Genomic DNA, 21,068 nt, shown 5'->3' with positions numbered 1-21,068 from the left:
CTTTTTTTCTATTTGTTTCATTCATCTGAACTGCGCACCACTGACAATGTCTTACCTTGACTCCCTTAGTTCCATCTTTACCAGGTAGTCCATCAATGCCAGGTGGGCCCTCAAGTCCTTCCCTGCCAACAACTCCACGTATGCCAAGGGGACCCTCTGGACCCTGGGAAGTAACAATAGGAAATATTTATGTCACACCTTGCATTTGTTTTAAAATAGTAATATAGCTGGACAATAAGTTGTCTGACTATATAGTCAGATGAGAAATTAATCCAACTCACTGGTGGTCCTTTGGTCCCAGATGCACCTCGTGCCCCAGTTTTTCCTTTCTGACCCTGGAGCATAAAGAGTTCATGGTCCATAGTTCCAGCATAGTTGCATAGTAGAAAATACAGTCCAATAATATTGCATGAAGTAAGTTACTTTTTTACTGAAATAAAATTATGCTATAATTATATATGTCCTTACTTGGTCACCTTTGGATCCTTTCAGCCCTTGTTGTCCCTTTGGTCCAGGATGTCCCTAAAATTATCAATACTGTTTGATTTGAAGTACACTGGTCATGTTTGGACAGCTTGACACAATGTTTAAAACATCTGAGTTTTCCATGTTAATGGTAAACTATGCAGGATTATCCAAGCACAGAAGAGCTTTTTTCCACTGCTTCTTTAACAGCTTTTAATCCAATTTTTAGTACAGAGGAGCAGCTCTCCATTTTTTAATTATATCTGTTGAACTACTCTGGATTCTGTTGCCCCACACAGAGTCAAAAATTACTTTAAAACACTGCAGCCCTGGCTTAATGAGACCACAGAAAAATTAAAAAGGGACTGCAGACAAAAAAAAGAAAATGGGAGAAAATGGTTTATGTGTATTTTATAAGATTTGGAGAGATACCATGAAAAATTACCAAAGGGCAATTAAAGAAGCAAGGGCATCCTTTTATTCGAATCAGTTTTTTTTAAATAAATGAAAACATGACATTAAGCAACAGATTATTGCCCTTGACCATGTTTAAGGACCCCACAGATATATTGATCAATATTTTATCAATTTTAACCTTATCTCAACGCCAATCTCAATATTTCGAAATTTCTCAAAGTTTTAGACATGGTTGGGCCCAGTATTTTATAGATAATTAATGGCTGACTTTTAACTGGTCACTTTTCATCTGCTTTTAAACATGCTGTGGTCCAACGTCTTTAAAGGATACCGAATCTTAATCCTACTGTTCTCAGTAATTTTAGGCTGATTTCTAAGCTCCCATTTTTATCTGTAGTTGTAGAGAAAGTAGTTTCAACCCTTACTTTTTTCGACATACTACACTATGGTGTTTTTGGCCATTTTTTAACATGCTATAATATGAAGGTTTGGGCATTTTTTTCCACTTTGTATATGATAACGTCTTTCCATGCTATGATAAGTTGTTGTCAGCTATTTTTATGACGTGAAAATTTGACGTTTTTCGACATACTTTACTATGGTGTTTCTGGCCATTTTTTCAACATACTAAAATATGACATTTTTGGCCTTTTTTAGCCTTTGTTTCCACTTTCTTTACTATGACAACTCTACAAGCTATAATATTTCATTTTCAGCCATTTTTATGACGTCAAAATTTTATGTTTTTTGACATACTATACTATGGCACTTGTGGCCATTTTTTCAACATGCTAAATTATGACATTTTTTGACCTTTTTGACCTTTCTTTCCACTTTGTCCAGTATAATGCGTCTCTACAAGCTATGACATGTCATTTTCAGCCATTTTTGGGACAAGTCAAAATTTGGCATTTTTTGCCATAGTATAATATGCAATTTTTGGCCATTGTTTCCACTCTGTATAGTATGATGCATCTCTACAAGCTGTAATATGTCATTTTCAGCCATTTGTGCAACAGGTCAAAATTTGACATTTTTCGCCATAGTATAGTATGCCATTTTTGGCCATTTTTTCAACATGTTGAATTATTACAGTCTTGGAAATTTTGGCTTTTGTTTCCACTTTATTTACTATGATTGGTCTCTATCAGCTATTATATGTCATTTTCAGACATTTTTGGGATGGGTCAAAATTTGACATTTTTCACCATAGTATAGTATGCAATTTCTGTTGATTTTTTCATTATGCACAAGTATGACATTTTTGGAATTTTTTGGCCATTGTTTCCACTTTGTATACTAAGATTCGTCTCTACAGGCTAAAATATTTAATTTTCAGCCATTTATGGGACGGGTCAAAATTTGAATGTTGAAAAAATGGCTGAAAATGGCATACTATACTATGGCGAAAAATGTCAAAGTTATGACTTTTTTTTGACTTTTTTGCTCTTTGTTTCCACTTTGTATCGTATGATGCACCTCTACAAGCTATAATATATCATTTTCAGCCATTTTTGGGACGGGTCAAAATTTGACATTTTTCGCCATAGTATAGTATGCGATTTTTGGCCATTTCCTCAACATGCTAATTAATGACATTTTTGGACTTTTTTGCCCTTTGTTTCCACTTTGTATAATATGATGCATCTCTACTAGCTAAAATATGTCATTTTCAGCCATTTGTGGGACAGCTGAAAATTTGACATTTTTCGCCATAGTATAGTATGCAATTTTGGACCATTTTTTCAACATGCTAAATTATGACATTTTGGAAATTTTTTGGCCTTCAGTTCCATTTGGTATCGTATGACAAATCTCTACAAGCTATATTATGTCATTTTCAGCCATTTATGGGATGGGTCAAAATTTGAATGTTGAAAAAATGGCTGAAAATGGCATACTATACTATGGCGAAAAATGTCAAAGTTATGACTTTTTTTTGACTTTTTTGCTCTTTGTTTCCACTTTGTATCGTATGATGCACCTCTACAAGCTATAATATATCATTTTCAGCCATTTTTGGGACGGGTCAAAATTTGACATTTTTCGCCATAGTATAGTATGCGATTTTGGACCATTTTTTCAACATGCTAAATTACGACATTTTGGAAATTTTTTGGCCTTCAGTTCCATTTGGTATCATATGACAAATCTCTACAAGCTATATTATGTCATTTTCAGCCATTTTTGGGATGGGTCAAAATTTGACATTTTTTGCCATAGTATGCAGTTTTGGGCCAGTTTTCCAACATGCTAAATGATGACATTTTTGGACTTTGTAGGCCTTTGTTTCCATTTGGTATAGTATGATGTTTCCCTACAGGTTATAATATGTCATTTTCAGCCATTTTTGGGACGGGTCAAAATTTGGAATTTTTCACCATTGTATAGTATGCGACTTTTGGCCATTTTATCAACATGCTAATTTATGACATTTTGGTACTTATTTGGCCTTTGTTTCCATTTGGTATAGTATGATGCATCTCTTCAAGTTATAATATGTCATTTTCAGCCATTTTTGGGACAGGTCAAAATTTGACATTTTTCGCCATAGTATAGTATGCGATTTTTGGCCATTTTAACAACATTCTAATTTTAGTTTTCCTGGATCCTGGACATCAGCATGGCTTCGTCTGATCGTGGTGATCGCTGTGCTGGCGCTGTGACCCTGCCTTTGTTTATGCTCGTGCTGTGGCTGCACTGATACTGTACCCCCTACATGCCCTGATCGTGGTCTTGGTCCTGGTTGCACCGATGCCTTGATCATGCCTTTGGACACCTTGCTATCAATCACCCATGAGACTCTTAACATCACCCTCAACATCATCATAAACTGCATTTAATAAATAAACACCTATCGTTATTGTAATATGACATGCGTCTGTTTCCATTATTGCTGTCTCTCTCCCCCTCTCTCCCCTCTCTCCTCCCCTCTCTCTTTCTCTTTCCTTTTTTCATAATTGTATTTAATTTACAACATCTATTGCACATTTCTCTGTCCAGGAAGAGGGATACCTCATCATTCTCTCTCTCTCTATGTGATTTTTGGCCATATTTATCAACATCCTAATTTATGACAATTTTTCATGTTTTCTGGCCATTGTTTCCACTTTGAACAGTATAATGCATCTCTACAAGCTATAATAATTCATTTTCAGCCATTTTTGGAAGGGTCAAAATTTGACATTTTTCGCCATAGTATAGTATGTGATTTTTGGCCAGTTTTTCAACATGCTAAAGTATGACATTTTGGGATTTTTTTGGCCTTTGTTTCCATTTGATCTGGTATGATGCATCTCTACAAGCTATAATAATTCATTTTCAGCCATTTTTGGGAAGGGTCAAAATTGACATTTTTCGCCATAGTATAGTATGTGATTTTTGGCCAGTTTTTCAACATGCTAAAGTATGACATTTTGGGATTTTTTTGGCCTTCGTTTCCATTTGGTATAGTATGATGCATCTCTACAAGTTATAATATGGCATTTTCGTCCATTTCTGGGACGGGTCAAAATTTGACATTTTTCACCATCGTATAGTATGCGATTTTTTGCCATTTTTAACAACATGCTAATTTTTGACATTTTTTCACGTTTTTCTGGCCATTGTTTCCACTTTGAACAATATAATGCATCTCTACAAGCTATAATAATTCATTTTCAGCCATTTTTGGGACGGGTCAAAATTTGACATCTTTCGCCATAGCATAGTATGTGATTTTTGGCCATTTTATCAACATGCTAATTTTGACATTTTTTTCACGTTTTCTGGCCATTGTTTCCACTTTGAACAGTATAATGCATTTCTACAAGTTATAATATGTCATTTTCTGCCGTTTTTGGGATGGGTCAAAATTTGACATTTTTCGCCATAGTATAGTATGCGATTTTTGGCCATTTTATCAACATGCTAATTTATGACATCGTGGGACTTTTTTGGCCTTTGTTTTTCTATTTGGTATAGTATAATGCATCTCTATAAGCTATAATATTCATTTTCAGCCATTTTTGGGAACGGGTCAAAATTGACATCTTTCCCCATAGTATAGTATGCGATTTTTTGGCCAGTTTTTTCAACATGCTAAAGTATGACATTTTGGGACTTTTTTTTGGCTTTTGTTTCCATTTGCAATAGTAAGATGCATCTCTACAAGTTATAATATGTCATTTTCGTCCATTTCTGGGACGGGTCAAAATTTGACATTTTTCGCCATAGTATAGTATGCGACTGTTGGCCATTTTTTCAACATGCTAAATTTTGACATTTTTTCATGTTTTCTGGCCATTGTTTCCACTTTGAACAGTATAATGCATCTCTACAAGCTATAATAATTCATTTTCAGCCATTTTTGGGACGGGTCAAAATTTGACATCTTTCGACATAGTATAGTATGCGATTTTTTGGCCATTTTTTCAACATGCTAAATTATGACATTTTGGGACTTTTTTGGCCTTCGTTTCCATTTGCTATAGTAAGATGCATCTCTACAAGTTATAATATGTCATTTTCAGCCATTTCTGGGACGGGTCAAAATTTGACATTTTTCGCCATAGTATAGTATGCGATTTTTTGGCCATTTTATCAACATGCTAATTTATGACATTTTGGGAGTTTTTTGGCCTTCGTTTCCATTTGTTATAGTAAGATGCATCTCTACAGGCTATAATATGTCATTTTTCGTCCATTTCTGGGACGGGTCAAAACTTGACATCTTTCGCCACAGTAGTATAGTATGCGATTTTTGGCCATTTTATCAACATGCTAATTTATGACATTTTTGGGAGTTTTTTGGCCTTCGTTCCCACTTTGAACAGTATAATGCATCTCTACAAGCTATAATAATTCATTTTCAGCCATTTTTGGGACGGGTCAAAATTTGACAGCTTTCGCCATAGTATAGTATGCGATTTTTTGGCCATTTTATCAACATGCTAATTTATGACATTTTGGGAGTTTTTTGGCCTTCGTTTCCATTTGTTATAGTAAGATGCATCTCTACAGGTTATAATATGTCATTTTCGTCCATTTCTGGACGGGTCAAAATTTGACATTTTTCGCCATAGTATAGTATGCGATTTTTGGCCATATTATAACATGCTAACTTTTGACATTTTTTTCACGTTTTCTGGCCATTGTTTCCACTTTGAACAGTATGATGCATCTCTACAAGCTATAATATGTCATTTTCAGCCATTTTTGGGACGGGTCAAAATTTAACATCTTTCGCCATAGTATAGTATGCGATTTTTGGCCAGTTTTTCAACATGCTAAATTAAGACATTTTGGACTTTTTTGGCCATTGTTTCCATTTGCTATAGTAAGATGCATCTCTACAAGTTATAATATGTCATTTTCGTCCATTTCTGGGACGGGTCAAAATTTTGACATTTTTCGCCATAGTATAGTATGCGATTGTTTGGCCATTTAAAGAACACGCTAACATTTGACATTTTTTCACGTTTTTCTGGCCATTGTTCCCACTTTGAACAGTATAATGCATCTCTACAAGCTATAATAATTCATTTTCAGCCATTTTTGGGATGGGTCAAAATTTAACATCTTTTGCCATAGTATAGTATGCGATTTTTTGGCCAGTTTTTCAACATGCTAAATTAAGACATTTTGGGACTTTTTTTGGCCTTTGTTTCCATTTGCTATAGTAAGATGCAATCTCTACAAGTTATAATATGTCATTTTCGTCCATTTCTGGGACGGGTCAAAATTTGACATTTTTCGCCATAGTATAGTATGCGATTTTTTTGCCGTTTTATCAACATGCTAATTTTTGACTTTTTTCACGTTTTCTGGCCACTGTTTCCAGTTGGAACAGTATAATGCATCTCTACAAGCTATATATATGTCATTTTCATCGGTTTTTGGGACGGGTCAAAATTTGGCATTTTTCGCCATAGTATAGTATGCGATTTTTGGCCATATTAATTTCAACATGCTAACTTTTGACATTTTTTCACGTTTTTGGCCATTGTTCCCACTTTGAACAGTATAATGAATCTCTATAAGCTATAATAACTCATTTTCAGCCATTTTTGGGACGGGTCAAAATTTGACATTTTTCGCCATAGTATAGTATGCGATTTTTGGCCATTTTTTCAACATGCTAATTTTTTTTTACATTTTTTTCACGTTTTTGGCCACTGTTTCCACTTTGAACAATATAATGCATCTCTACAAGCTATAATAGTTCATTTTCAGCCATTTTTGGGACGGGTCGAAATTTGACATCTTTTTCGCCATAGTATAGTATGCGATTTTTGGCCAGTTTTTCAACATGCTAAATTATGGCATTTTGGGACTTTTTTTGGCCTTCGTTTCCATTTGGTATAGTATGGATGCATCTCTACAAGTTATAATATGTTATTTTCATCGGTTTTTGGGACGGGTCAAAATTTGACATCTTTCGCCATAGTATAGTATGCGATTTTTGGCCATTTTAACAACATGCTAATTTTTGACATTTTTTTCACGTTTTTCTGGCCATTGTTTCCACTTTGAACAGTATAATGCATCTCTACAAGCTATAATAATTCATTTTCAGCCATTTTTGGGACGGGTCAAAATTTAACATCTTTCGCCATAGTATAGTATGCGATTTTTGGCCAGTTTTTTCAACATGCTAAATTAAGACATTTTGGGACTTTTTTGGCCTTTGTTTCCATTTGCTATAGTAAGATGCATCTCTACAAGTTATAATATGTCATTTTCGTCCATTTCTGGGACGGGTCAAAATTTGACATTTTTCGCCATAGTATAGTATGCGATTGTTGGCCATTTTTCGAACACGCTAACATTTGACATTTTTTCACGTTTTCTGGCCATTGTTTCCCACTTTGAAACAGTATAATGCATCTCTACAAGCTATAATAATTCATTTTCAGCCATTTTTGGGACGGGTCAAAATTTAACATCTTTCGCCATAGTATAGTATGCGATTTTTGGCCAGTTTTTCAACATGCTAAATTAAGACATTTTGGGACTTTTTTGGCCTTTGTTTCCATTTGCTATAGTAAGATGCATCTCTACAAGTTATAAATATGTCATTTTCGTCCATTTCTGGGACGGGTCAAAATTTGACATTTTTCGCCATAGTATAGTATGCGATTGTTGGCCATTTAAAGAAACACGCTAACATTTGACATTTTTTCACGTTTTTGGCCATTGTTCCCACTTTGAACAGTATAATGCATCTCTACAAGCTATAATAATTCATTTTCAGCCATTTTTGGGATGGGTCAAAATTTAACATCTTTCGCCATAGTATAGTATGCGATTTTTGGCCAGTTTTTCAACATGCTAAATTAAGACATTTTTGGGACTTTTTTGGCCTTTGTTTCCATTTGCTATAGTAAGATGCATCTCTACAAGTTATAATATGTCATTTTCGTCCATTTCTGGGACGGGTCAAAATTTGACATTTTTCGCCATAGTATAGTATGCGATTTTTTTGCCGTTTTTTTTCAACATGATAATTTTTGACTTTTTTCACGTTTTCTGGCCACTGTTTCCAGTTTGGAACAGTATAATGCATCTCTACAAGCTATAATATGTCATTTTCATCGGTTTTTTGGACGGGTCAAAATTTGGCATTTTTTCGCCATAGTATAGTATGCGATTTTTGGCCATATTAATAACATGCTAACTTTTGACATTTTTTTCACGTTTTTCTGGCCATTGTTCCCACTTTGAACAGTATAATGAATCTCTATAAGCTATAATAACTCATTTTCAGCCATTTTTGGGACGGGTCAAAATTTGACATTTTTCGCCATAGTATAGTATGCGATTTTTTGGCCATTTAAACAACATGCTAAATTATGACATTGTGGGACTTTTTTGGCCTTTGTTTCCACTTTGAACGGTATAATGTATTTCTAAAAGGTGTAATATGCCATTTTCATCCACTTTTGAGACGGGTCAAAATTTGCCATAGTATAGTATGCGATTTTTGGCCATATTTTTCAACATGCTAACTTTTGACATTTTTTTCACGTTTTCTGGCCATTGTTTCCACTTTGAACAGTATGATGCATCTCTACAAGCTATAATATGTCATTTTCAGCCATTTTTGGGACGGGTCAAAATTTAACATCTTTCGCCATAGTATAGTATGCGATTTTTGGCCAGTTTTTCAACATGCTAAATTAAGACATTTTGGGACTTTTTTGGCCTTTGTTTCCATTTTGCTATAGTAAGATGCATCTCTACAAGTTATAATATGTCATTTTCGTCCATTTTTGGGACGGGTCAAAATTTGACATTTTTCGCCATAGTATAGTATGCGATTGTTGGCCATTTTAAACAACATGCTAATTTTTGACATTTTTTCATGTTTTCTGGTCATTGTTTCCACTTTGAACAGTATAATGCATCTCTACAAGCTATAATAATTCATTTTCAGCCATTTTTGGGATGGGTCAAAATTTAACATCTTTCGCCATAGTATAGTATGCGATTTTTTGGCCAGTTTTTTCAACATGCTAAATTAAGACATTTTTGGGACTTTTTTGGCCTTTGTTTCCATTTGCTATAGTAAGATGCATCTCTACAAGTTATAATATGTCATTTTCAGCCATTTCTGGGATGGGTCAAAATTTGAGATTTTTTCGCCATAGTATAGTGTGCGATTTTTGGCCATTTTATCAACATGCTAATTTATGACATTTTTTTGGACTTTTTTGGCCTTCGTTTTCCATTTGGTATAGTATGATGCATCTCTACAAGTCATAATATGTCATTTTTAGCCATTTTTGGGGATGGGTCAAAATTTGACATTTTTCGCCATAGTATAGTATGCGATTTTTGGCCATTTTAACAACAATGCTAAAAATTTTGACATTTTTTCACGTTTTCTGGCCATTGTTTCCACTTTGATATAGTATAATGTATTTTCTAAAAGGTATAATATGTCATTTTTAGCATCCACTTTTGGGACGGGTCAAAATTTGGCATTTTTCGCCATCGTATAGTATGCGATTGTTGGCCATTTTTTCACAACATGCTAAATTTTTGACATTTTTTCATGTTTTTTGGCCATTGTTTCCACTTTGAACAGTATAATGCATCTCTACAAGCTATAATAATTCATTTTCAGCCATTTTTGGGATGGGTCAAAATTTAACATCTTTCGCCATAGTATAGTATGCGATTTTTGGCCAGTTTTTTCAACATGCTAAAATTAAGACATTTTTGGGACTTTTTTGGCCTTTGTTTCCATTTGCTATAGTAAGATGCATCTCTACAAGTTATAATATGTCATTTTCGTCCATTTTGGGACGGGTCAAAATTTGACATTTTTCGCCATAGTATATTATGCGATTTTTGGCCATTTAATTTTTCAACATGCTAAATTATGACATTGTGGGACTTTTTTGGCCTTTGTTTCCACTTTGAACGGTATAATGTATTTCTAAAAGGTGTAATATGCCATTTTCATCCACTTTTGAGACGGGTCAAAATTTGCCATAGTATAGTATGCGATTTTTGGCCGTTTTATCAACATACTAAATTTATGACATTTTTTCACGTTTTTGGCCACTGTTTCCAGTTGGAACAGTATAATGCATCTCTACAAGCTATAATATGTCATTTTCATCGGTTTTTGGGACGGGTCAAAATTTGACATTTTTCGCCATAGTATAGTATGTGATTTTTGGCCAGTTTTTCAACATGCTAAAGTATGACATTTTGGGATTTTTTTGGCCTTTGTTTCCATTTGATATGGTATGATGCATCTCTACAAGTTATAATATGTCATTTTCAGCCATTTTTGGGACGGGTCAAAATTTGACATTTTTCGCCATAGTATAGTATGCGATTTTTGGCCATTTTAACAACATGCTAATTTTTGACATTTTTTCACGTTTTTGGCCATTGTTTCCACTTTGAACAGTATAATGTATTTCAAAAAGGTGTAATATGTCATTTTCATCCACTTTTGGGACGGGTCAAAATTTGACATCTTTCGCCATAGTCTAGTATGCGATTTTTGGCCATTTTATCAACATGCTAAATTTATGACATTTTGGGACTTTTTTGGCCTTTGTTTCCATTTGTTATAATAAGGTGCATCTCTACAGGTTATAATATGTCATTTTCAGCCATTTTGGGATGGGTCAAAATTTGACATTTTTCACCATAGTATAGTATGCGATTTTTGGCCATTTTATCAACATGCTAAATTTTGACATTTTTTCACGTTTTCTGGCCATTGTTTCCACTTTGAATAGTATAATGAATCTCTATAAGCTATAATAACTCATTTTCAGCCATTTTTGGGACGGGTCAAAATTTGACATTTTTCGCCATAGTATAGTATGCGATTTTTGGCCATTTTTCAACATGCTAATTTTTTTTTTTACATTTTTTCACGTTTTTTGGCTATTGTTTCCACTTTGAACAGTATAATGCATCTCTACAAGCTATAATATGTCATTTTCAGCCATTTTTGGGACGGGTCAAAATTTGACATGTTTCGCTATAGTATAGTATGCGATTTTTGGCCGTTTTTCAACATCTAAATTATGACATTTTGGGACTTTTTTGGCCTTTGTTTCCATTTGCTATAGTAAGATGCATCTCTACAAGTTATAATATGTCATTTTCAGCCATTTCTGGGATGGGTCAAAATTTGAGATTTTTCGCCATAGTATAGTATGTGATTTTTGGCCATTTTATCAACATGCTAATTTATGACATTTTTAGACTTTTTTGGCCTTCGTTTCCATTTGGTATAGTATGATGCATCTCTACAAGTCATAATATGTCATTTTTAGCCATTTTTGGGATGGGTCAAAATTTGACATTTTTCGCCATAGTATAGTATGCGATTTTTGGCCATTTTAACAACATGCTAACTTTTGACATTTTTTCACGTTTTCTGGCCATTGTTTCCACTTTGAACATTATAATGTATTTCTAAAAGGTGTAATATGTCATTTTCAGCCACTTTTGGGACGGGTCAAAATTTGGCATTTTTCGCCATAGTATAGTATGCGATTGTTGGCCATTTTTTCAACATGCTAAATTTTTGACATTTTTTCATGTTTTTGGCCATTGTTTCCACTTTGAACAGTATAATGCATCTCTACAAGCTATAATAATTCATTTTCAGCCATTTTTGGGACGGGTCAAAATTTGACATCTTTCGCCATAGTATAGTATGCGATTTTTGGCCAGTTTTTTTCAACATGCTAAATTAAGACATTTTGGGACTTTTTTGGCCTTTGTTTCCATTTGCTATAGTAAGATGCATCTCTACAAGTTATAATATGTCATTTTCGTCCATTTCTGGGACGGGTCAAAATTTGACATTTTTCGCCATAGTATTATTATGCGATTTTTTGGCCATTTAAACAACATGCTAAATTATGACATTTGTGGACTTTTTTGGCCTTTGTTTCCACTTTGAACGGTATAAAAATTTCTAAAAGGTGTAATATGCCATTTTCATCCATTTTGAGACGGGTCAAAATTTGCCATTTTTCGCCATAGTATAGTATGCGATTTTTGGCCGTTTTATCAACATACTAATTTATGACATTTTTTTTTCACGTTTTCTGGCCACTGTTTCCAGTTTGAACAGTATAATGCATCTCTACAAGCTATAATATGTCATTTTCATCGGTTTTTGGGACGGGTCAAAATTTGACATTTTTCGCCATAGTATAGTATGTGATTTTTGGCCAGTTTTTCAACATGCTAAAGTATGACATTTTGGGATTTTTTTGGCCTTTGTTTCCATTTGATATGGTATGATGCATCTCTACAAGTTATAATATGTCATTTTCAGCCATTTTTGGGACGGGTCAAAATTTGACATTTTTCGCCATAGTATAGTATGCGATTTTTGGCCATTTAAACAACATGCTAATTTTTGACATTTTTTCACGTTTTCTGGCCATTGTTTCCACTTTGAACAGTATAATGTATTTCAAAAAGGTGTAATATGTCATTTTCATCCACTTTTGGGACGGGTCAAAATTTGACATCTTTCGCCATAGTATAGTATGCGATTTTTGGCCATTTTATCAACATGCTAATTTATGACATTTTGGGACTTTTTTGGCCTTTGTTTCCATTTGTTATAATAAGGTGCATCTCTACAGGTTATAATATGTCATTTTCAGCCATTTCTGGGATGGGTCAAAATTTGACATTTTTCACCATAGTATAGTATGCGATTTTTGGCCATTTTATCAACATGCTAACTTTTGACATTTTTTCACGTTTTCTGGCCATTGTTTCCACTTTGAACAGTATAATGAATCTCTATAAGCTATAATAACTCATTTTCAGCCATTTTTGGGACGGGTCAAAATTTGACATTTTTCGCCATAGTATAGTATGCGATTTTTGGCCATTTAAACAACATGCTAATTTTTTTTTACATTTTTTCACGTTTTCTGGCTATTGTTTCCACTTTGAACAGTATAATGCATCTCTACAAGCTATAATATGTCATTTTCAGCCATTTTTGGGACGGGTCAAAATTTGACATGTTTCGCTATAGTATAGTATGCGATTTTTGGCCGTTTTTCAACATCCTAAATTATGACATTTTGGGACTTTTTTGGCCTTTGTTTCCATTTGCTATAGTAAGATGCATCTCTACAAGTTATAATATGTCATTTTCAGCCATTTCTGGGATGGGTCAAAATTTGAGATTTTTCGCCATAGTATAGTGTGTGATTTTTGGCCATTTTATCAACATGCTAATTTATGACATTTTTAGACTTTTTTGGCCTTCGTTTCCATTTGGTATAGTATGATGCATCTCTACAAGTCATAATATGTCATTTTCAGCCATTTTTGGGATGGGTCAAAATTTGACATTTTTCGCCATAGTATAGTATGCGATTTTTGGCCATTTTAACAACATGCTAACTTTTGACATTTTTTCACGTTTTCTGGCCATTGTTTCCACTTTGAACAGTATAATGTATTTCTAAAAGGTGTAATATGTCATTTTCATCCACTTTTGGGACGGGTCAAAATTTGGCATTTTTCGCCATAGTATAGTATGCGATTTTTGGCCATTTAAACAACATGCTAATTTTTTTTACATTTTTTCAGGTTTTCTGGCCATTGTTTCCACTTTGAACAGTATAATGCATCTCTACAAGCTATACTTGCCATTTTCAGCCATTTTTAGGATCGGTCAAAACTTTTTTACATGTTATAATAAGTTGTTTTCAGCCATTTTCATGACACTCGGATTTGGAGGTGCTGACTCTCTCCAGGCCGCTTCACACTCGGCTGCGAACCAATCCAGTGAGGTCATGGCCTGATGAAGCCAATCATCTGCAAAAAGCAGGGACCCAATCCTGAGGTCACCAAACCGGACCCCCTCAACACCCTGGCTGCGCCTAGAAATTCTGTCCATAAAAGTTAGGAACAGAATCGGTGACAAAGGGCAGCCCTGGCGGAGTCCAAACTGCTGTCTCTTAATTAAATGACTCCGAACCCAATCTAATACTACCCCCTTGATACCATACCTTTCCAGTTTACTGACAAATATGTCATGGTCAATCGAATCAAAAGCTTTTTGGAGATCAATAAACATCCCAGTTGCATATTTTTGTAATCTTTAGCATTTGTGATTTCCTTAGTTGATTCTATTATTGCCTGTGATGTTGATCTGTTTGATCTGAATCCATATTGGCTTTCAGTGAGTAATTTGTGCTTTTCTTAGAAGGTTTCCAGTCTGCTGCTGAATAGTTTTTCTAGTATCTTGGAAAACTGTGGAAGTAAAGAGACAGGTCTGTAGTTTCTGAAAAGATGTTTGTTCCCAGTTTTGTACAAAGGTATAACATTAGCTATTGTCATTTTGTTTGGAAATGAACCAGTGAAACATTAACAAAGAACTGATTGAGGCTATTAGCCACGACATCCATACTAGGATTTTCATTATCTTCATCAATAAAATACGCAGGATAACTTATTTTTCTAGAGCTATTTTTCATAATACTATTTAGTATATTCCATATTCCTTTAATATTGTTTTTGTTATCATCTAGTATTTTCTTATAATATTCTTCTTACTTTTCCTTATAATTTGAGTTAACTTATTTTGATTTTTTGACATTTTTATACATACTATATTATGTTGTTTTGGGTCTTTTTTTGACGTGCTATATTGTGATATTTTTGGCAGTTATTTCAACATGTTATTCCAAGTTGTTTTCAGAATCAGAATCAGAATGAGAATCTAGTTTTATTGCCAAGTACATTTACATACAAAAGGAATGTGACTTGGTGTTTTGGTGCAAAACAATTAACATAAAGGAAGAATAAAATAGTGAATTTAAATAGAATAGAACATAAGATAACAAATATAGAAGCAATTTAAATATATAAAATGACAAAACAGAATATAAAGGACACAAAAAGTATGTACACAAGGTGCAATGGAGGGACTGTACAGATTTTCAGACGTAGAGTTGCAGTGCAAATATCTTAAATTTAAATAATTAAGTTGACCTAAAGTGTGCAGTGTACAGAAGTCCAGTTCAGTGTGCATTAATGTAACACATAAAAACTGATTTAGGTTAATGTTAATGTCACGTTTTCAGACTCTGGGGCTGGATTAGAGCCTGTGTCATGTGGGTGGTGGGGGAGGGGGGAGGGCTGGAATATTGTTCATGATGGTGACAGCAGAGGGAAGGAAACTGTTTTTGAGTCATGAGGTTTTGGTCCTGATGGACCGCAGCCCCTTGCCGTGTCTGGGGTGAGAGGGGTCTGCCACAATTTTACCTGCACGCCTTAGGGCGATTTTTCCAGCCCTTTTTTGACATGTCATATTTTGGTATTTTTCGACATACTAAACTATGTATGTACGACAATGACTTATTTATTCCACTTTGCATGGCATACTATAGCATGACTTTTAATGTTCTTCTGGATGACATACTATAATAGAACTTATTTATGCTGTTTTGAAAGTCATAGTATGCTACGACTTTTTATGCTATTTTGTACAAAATGCTGATTACATAATATTGTATCACTTTTTCACATTAATGTGGTTAACACACTTTACTTTAACTTTTCATGCTTTTTGGATGCTATACTATATTATGACTTTTCTTGGTATTTAGGACATCATACTATAGCTTGACTTATGTATGCTTTTTTGGATGGCATACAATCCTATGAATGCTAGCATACAATGAGGGAGAGGATGGTGATGAAGAATGATGCATACTTTGCCTGTTTTCTCTTGGACAGGTAGTTGCTGGTGGTTAGCTTAGTTAACTTGAATAAATATCAACTTTTCCATAAAATAAAAAGAACATCCATACACCAGAGGCTTACAGTGTACGTACAAGCAGTGCACAGAGGAGGGGCCAAGTTTGACTGTTGTGTAATGACCATTCCTGCATAGTATACCTTTAATATAAATGAGACACTTACAGGAAGCCCCGGGGCACCAGCTTCACCTCTCTTTCCATCAATACCTATTTGACCCTGGAAAACAGAATTTTCTGCATTTTAATGTACAGAACACATCACTTAAACCTAACTGACACAATTTTATTTATTTATTTGGGATTTATTTTCACAGGGACAGTGCACATTAATAAACATTACTGTAACAAGCCACTGGCTAATTTTCAGCTGTTGTCCCTGGGCCAGGTGTTAGACTAAAACAGAAAGACATGAAAGCATGCAAACAGTTAAAAACATGAATTAATTACATGAATATAAATATGCCAAATGGTTAGCACATTAAAAGCGCATGAAGCAGACAACTCTACATGACAGAACATGAGCAATTTGCCAACAGACACAGTATGTACAACAAGATATAAAAGTTAGTAGGCAAGAAACAGTTATGCACAAGATGTAAGCATTAGCCAACAAAGCAGTTATGGACAACATAACATATGCATTAGCAGACATGATTCAGTTTTGTACAACAAGACATAAGCATTTGCAAACGTTACACAGTCAGCAAAAAAGCAATTTGACTCCATGCATTGCAAATGTAAAGACAGGAGCTAAGACTATGTCTGACACACACTGTATCTAAACAGCCAGACAATGAGGACAGACAGTGGAGCATGTGGGGGCTGTGTATGATGGCATATCTGGTTGCTTATTAGCCATGCTTTCAAATTGTGTACAAAGACGCTGTATGTGGTACTATATCTTACATGTACTGGAAGTGTGTTCCATGTGTGGAAGACACTATACTTGGAGACAAAAGCAAACATGTCTGCTTTTCTTAATTCCACTTACAATGTGTCCGGGGTCACCTGGCTCTCCTCTCTCTCCTCTGTTTCCGGGGGGACCCTGTGTTCATATGCAAATAAATTAATTAACCAATCGTGACCACCACTAACAAACCACACAGAAAAAACAGGCACACGTTAGAAACTCACTCTGTCACCTTGGGGACCTGGAGGACCTTCTGCCTTGCTGTCGTCGCCCTGTTCACCCTAAACAAGTAATATAGACACAGACAAACAACCGCAATCAATGGAATTTCCCTCAAAGCCAATGGTCTGTGCAAAATCAATGCATGCTTTGTTTGAAAGAGTACAACAATGGGAGCACATTGCACGCTCTCTTTATATGAATTGCAAATCATTACATGCGCTATTACCCACAATGATCCCATTTCACATAAATGGGGCCAATGTCTGTTCCAGGCACTTTATGGGATTCATTAAACAATAACCATGGATGTGTGTATGATTTTTATAGTCATGTGTGGCACATGTGTCAAATTAAATAAATAAATGAAGAGCCCAACAGGCATCTAAAAGTGGGAGAATAATTAGTGATGGCCAGGGGCCAAGCCATACTGACACGTACATAGATAAAAACAATATATTGCAGAATTAGTGCTTTTAATAAAACTGTGATACAGATCTGTATTTATCAGCAGAATGTTTTAGTGCCAGAGTTACCTGGCTCTCGCAATTGACAATCATACATTTTGTAACGACCTGCCTGATAGCATGATACTGATCTAATTAGAAAGCAAGTGGAGGCAATATTTTGTGGATATTGGCAAAGAGAAAATAACAAATATCCACATCCAGATGGCTCCTGCCAAGAGACTAAAAAAATGCAAATTAGTGTCTCACTAAACTATGTTGCAGTGTGTGCTGCTCCTGTCAAATAAACACAAGTTATGGTGCTAATATCCCCAAAATCATGAGGAGACCAGGTGCTCGCCTAATTATATACATTTGACAGCACAGACTTAATTGGATGCGTCCTAGTTCGTATCATTGACCAAATTAGGGCTGACTTAAGGAACATCGCAAGAACAACAAGACAGACAGAGGGAGCACTAATTAGGGACACATCTTAAGTTTCAATGCATTAAAAAACTGACCATGCACTCAAAGACAACAAGCTGCATGACACTGTTACATCGTTAAGTAACGGGGCCATTACAGGCCACCAGGATACAATTAAAGTGCAGACAGCAAGTAAATGTGGTTATTTACCTTTTCACCTTTTGGCCCAGGAGGTCCCAGGGGTCCCTGTGGTCCCATGTGACCCTGTGACAAGAAGAACAGTTTATGACTGCAGCCTCCAATCTCAATTTACTGTGTGAAATGTTACGTTCCTAACGTGGACAAACACATGGAGGTAGAGACAAAGGGCGATAATACCTCTGTAAACTGAGGTTGTAACGCTGCCATCGATCATCACTTCATCTATTGTTGCCATGGAGAATGCAATTTTGTGATCCATCATGTTGACATGGTGTGTCGACAATTTGATTATACTATGGTCCTAAATCTGCAATGATGGCTTCCTCACCCTTAATCTTATCCCTAATCTATCATATGCATATACAGGTAATGACCAGAATATTTGCTATTTTTATCCCTTTTGTATAAGAAGTAAGAATAGTTTGTCCACTGCACACAAGGAAGTTCTCCAAACGTGCAACTGGCATAACCTCCGTGGTGCGGTACTATGGAATTCTTATCAACACCTGATCCACCCATTGTCTCTGCCAATATTTAAGAGCAATTTAAGAGAGCAACAAACTGTGTTTACAGTCCAAATGAATGATTTTTTTCTTAGGTTTTTTTTGGTGGAGGACAAGGCTGTGAAGCTCTGTGTTTCTCTGCTGTGTTTAAATTTTAACATGTCACTTTGTGTCAGCCTGTCAACTTATTGTTTTGTTGAATTATCTAATGTAATGTTTTATCTTACCTTTCTGGTATTTATTTCAATTTAAAAAAAAAAAGTTTTGTCTTCTTCACTGTTTGCATTTTTGATTTAGGTGAGACATCTGACCCTTTATAGGTTTTTTGTCTCACCTCTACGTCTCATCTGTTTTAATCTGTTGTACTTTTGCAAACGAGGTCTCTGTCATTGGTATGGTTAGAGAGAAGAGTGGAAGACTAGCAGACCTGACGGCTTCCTTTTTGCCATTCAGTTTTTTTTTCTTTTGCTTGTTTTTGTCTTTTGTTGGCCTCTGTAGAACATGACAAAGTTATATTGGTGTCAACTGTCTGACCTCTGGCGGTCAACTTTAAACAAAAAAGCATATTTGGTTTCACCTCTACCTCTACAATGCCATTAATCAAGACACCATGTTACTTTTTACGCTGCTTTACGCCTTAAAATATTTAAAGAATGATGACAAATGTAAGTAAAGTCGCTGGCTGAAGACAGAGCAATGTTTTGACCTGTAAAAGCCTGTATGAAAAATGAAATTAACCAAAACTACAACTTAGAGAGGAGGATTACCACGACTGTGGAGTAAAGAGGAAAGAACAAAACAGCAGCAAATGAGATTAAGCCTGTGATTCATCAACCCCAAAACTATTCAAGCACAGTATCTACTTGCAAGTCAATAATACCATTCAATAACGTTCTGTATGAAATATAAAGCCAGGTGAAACACCTTCCGAAAATCAATCTGTGGCTTCTGGGTTGTGAGGGAAAAAGTGCTTAGACTTTCATGATGAAAAATGTAGAAATGATATCAAGAAACAATCCCACACATACTGTAAATACATCAGACCGGCAATATGTCATCCAGATAAGGCACTCATCACCACGCCCCCTTGTGGCAAAAACAGATCAACATTGAGGGTATGCAACATCAACGTACACAGAGGAAGCTTAAACATAACTCCAAATGTCTTCTTTAAACAAAGTGGTTTAAATTAACGCTATTTCAAAGAATTTCAGCGTTGTTCCTTGCACCAACATTAAATTCAAACGTGCTCCGAAAAAAGGTAGGAGGGCTTTGGTTCCAAACTACTGTATATACCAGACTGGCATTGTGCCACTGCAACGCCATATCTCCTTTTAGGGGAAAGAGTCTTGCCGTCACATCAGGAGAGATATGGGAAAATGCCAAAAAGCTGTTGTGAATCAGGTTGAGCAATTGAGATTTGAGGCACATAAGATGCGTTAATATCCACTGACGGTGTGGTAATTTGCATAATGATGCTGGTGACAGTTACCGCTGATGGATAGCTAATGTTTGCTTGAGTGGGAGGCTGCTGCGGTACAGTCACACAGCATAGCAACATCAGACGTCTCCGACTAAATCTCAGCCTATATTAATCGGTTGGTTTTTAACAGGTTGATTTGACTGACAATACCTGGTTATTCAACTGTATATAGATGTTGGATAACCAATATAAGGCCACGATGTTAAACAGTAATCAGACATGTCCATAGCAGTTTTTTGTTTGTTTGTTTGTTTTTTACTTCAGTAGTAAATGCATAATTATGTGTCAAAATCCAAACACATCAAATTGCATTGACATCTACAGGAGCTTTGTCTTTCAATCGCCCAAAAAAGGGTGCAGTGCTTTGCAAAGTAACCATATGTGCTGGTCTGATATATGGACACCTAGCAGATTAAATGCACACTTTCTTGTTTATATTTTTGGGTGTTTATTACTTTTTTTAAATGAATTATATATTTTCTTTACATATTCCAATTCCAATATCTGAACATTCTTAAGAACTGAAAGTGTTTTACTCTTTGAAAGGGTGTACCTGCATTATTATACTATTATATAACTATGTCAGTGGCACGAAATGGTCTCAAAATTACAATAATATCACTAAATGCAATCATTTCTGGGACAATATATTACTAATTACTGTGACAGGCCTGGTAACCTAACTGTTTTTGTCTTTCTACCAACACACCTGATATTATATTGTGCATA

General features: G+C 35.2%; 1 protein-coding gene across 1 annotated transcript in view; it reads right to left on the bottom strand.

Moving 5' to 3' along the window:
* col27a1b (collagen, type XXVII, alpha 1b) overlaps positions 1-21,068 on the bottom strand; it is a 109,884-nt gene that overhangs the window by 12,086 nt on the left and 76,730 nt on the right. The window contains exons 41-47 of the mRNA XM_042487941.1: positions 18,363-18,416; positions 17,283-17,339; positions 17,140-17,193; positions 16,312-16,365; positions 469-522; positions 282-335; positions 56-163 (exon numbers count right to left, since the gene is read on the bottom strand). Of these exons, the coding sequence (XP_042343875.1) occupies positions 56-163; positions 282-335; positions 469-522; positions 16,312-16,365; positions 17,140-17,193; positions 17,283-17,339; positions 18,363-18,416 (435 nt within the window). The remainder of the gene's footprint in view (positions 1-55; positions 164-281; positions 336-468; positions 523-16,311; positions 16,366-17,139; positions 17,194-17,282; positions 17,340-18,362; positions 18,417-21,068) is intronic.

Source organism: Plectropomus leopardus, chromosome 6 (genome assembly GCF_008729295.1).
Source record: "Plectropomus leopardus isolate mb chromosome 6, YSFRI_Pleo_2.0, whole genome shotgun sequence".
Classification (NCBI taxonomy): Eukaryota; Metazoa; Chordata; class Actinopteri; order Perciformes; family Serranidae; genus Plectropomus; species Plectropomus leopardus.
The sequence above is the reverse complement of the archived record's forward strand: the minus strand, read 5'-3'. Positions and strand labels throughout refer to the sequence as shown.